This window comes from Nicotiana tabacum, chromosome 12 (genome assembly GCF_000715075.1).
Source record: "Nicotiana tabacum cultivar K326 chromosome 12, ASM71507v2, whole genome shotgun sequence".
In the NCBI taxonomy this organism is placed as follows: Eukaryota; Viridiplantae; Streptophyta; class Magnoliopsida; order Solanales; family Solanaceae; genus Nicotiana; species Nicotiana tabacum.
In genome coordinates this window covers 62,595,299-62,597,246 of record NC_134091.1, presented here as the reverse complement: position 1 = coordinate 62,597,246, position 1,948 = coordinate 62,595,299, and the positions used below count along the sequence as shown (strand labels likewise).

At 32.3% G+C, this 1,948-nt stretch overlaps 1 protein-coding gene across 1 annotated transcript; it reads left to right on the top strand.

Moving 5' to 3' along the window:
- The first annotated feature begins 961 nt into the window (after positions 1-961).
- On the top strand, positions 962-1,429 carry LOC107767137 (protein SRC2-like). Its single transcript, XM_016586059.1, has one exon. It carries the CDS (start codon positions 962-964, stop codon positions 1,427-1,429), a length of 468 nt encoding a protein of 155 aa, XP_016441545.1.
- Positions 1,430-1,948: the final 519 nt, after the last annotated feature.

The window sequence follows — 1,948 nt, the reverse complement described above, 5'->3', positions numbered from 1 at the left end:
TTTTAATATTTTGAAAAGTTCATTTCAACTTCCACTAATTTATACTCCCTCCGTTTCAGTGTATGTAAACCTATTTCCTTTTTGGTCCGTTCCAAAAAAAATGACCCCTTTCTAAATTTGGAAGTAATTTAGCTTAAACTTTCAATTATGCCCTTGATGATAAACTTTTAAAACTACACAAATATTATGTACCCCTTTCTGACATGTTTAGGACCACAAATTCCAAAAGTTTTTATTTTTTCTTAAACTCCGTGCCTAGTCAAACATGTTCACATAGATTGGAACAGAGGGAGTAATAGTCTACAACTTATCACAATTCGTTCATCTTCAATAACATGTATTCTTATTCTTATCTTCTTTCTTCACCAATATTAAAATAATTCTCTTATTAATTGTGTTATTTGAAATCAATTTCACTTCACCATAACTCAATACTACATTTTTACATTAAGAGAAGTTCAAAATCTTCGAAACAGTATAGTCATGGTAAAAACTTACACATCAAAACAATAAATACATTTGACATGTGTTCACACATACATTTGTTTTTACTTAATTACCCATAGTTATTTATTTTCACCTTATTAAAAATCTTACCCACTGTAAGTTATCTAGTTTGAAAGATTACACGTAAATTTCTTCACTTCTTTTTAAGATTATAAATTCAATTTAATGAAAGGTTACCAGTAAATATTTTTTGAATGACCTAATATAAAAAATCTCTTTATTTACTTATCAACCAAGTAACCGGAAGATGGAAAAATTTAGGAGTATTAAACAAAGTAGGGGACGTAACCGTAGAGACGACTAGGCCTTTTCTTCGTTTTTTCCTTTATGCAGAGTCTCCTCTCTCGAAAAAACCAAAAATGTCACCTCTGTCCATACCCCACATATTCTATGGTATTTTAAATAGTTGTACGCATGACCTCAAAAGAACACAACTAAAAAGAGTATACCAAACATGGACTGCAGAAGATTTGAAATTACACTAATATCAGCAAGTGATCTTGAAGATGTTCGAAAGCTATTCAAGATGAAAGTCCACGCTAGGGTTTCCATAGGAAGCAACCCCAACACCGAAAAAAGAACGCCGACGGACAAACACGGCGAGATAAATCCGGCGTGGAACTTTAGCATGAAGTATACAATATCCGAGTCAATGATACAGTACCCTAATGATATGCTAGTTATAAAGTTATATTGCAAGAGGAAGCTCGGGGATCGGTATATTGGAGAAGTGCATACTTCAATGAAGGAGCTTTATGAATATGCATACCCTAATGGAGGCAGTGCTGTAATGAATTATCCTGTACAAAAAGGCTCTGCTCAATCTCAAGGTGTTTTGAGGTTTTCTTATAGGTTTGGAGAAAAAGTTACCGTTGATAAGTTAGTTATGGCTGAGAGCGTTGCTGGTTGGAGTATGTGCTAAGTTCTGAAAAAAAAAGAAGAGAGAGTTTAATTTCCATGTGAAATTATTAATGACTTGATTTTCTCTGCCTATTCTGTGGGTCAATAGTCTTTTTGCGTTTTAATTTTCGGATTGTTTAGATCACCGTATAATTGAAATAGTTTACTAATTTTCGGATTTTGGGATGTTCTACAAACATTAGCAGATAATTTACTAATTTTGTTTGTTCAACTAGTATTGTAGCTTGTTCTACTAGTATTGTAGATTTTGTTCTAAAATCTTTGATTAATGGAGGAAGAAATTTTACCATCTACCGTACCCTTAGGTAAAGATAATTCTATTGCTTGACCCCATACTTCGTATCGAAAAAGAAATACCGTCAGCCACTGAAAAGTTCACCAAATGACCCTGGTGAATATTTATGATTTAGAGTCAATGGACTTGAAATGAAACAATATAATATACTCATTCGGACATATCAAGTGAATATTTTTTACTGCGATTTTTTTATATGTCTTTTAATTAAATATTCTGACATAT

Bases quoted from the DNA above. Each gene is read 5' to 3' on its own strand.
- LOC107767137 (XM_016586059.1), top strand. From the start codon at position 962: ATGGACTGCAGAAGATTTGAAATTACACTAATATCAGCAAGTGATCTT.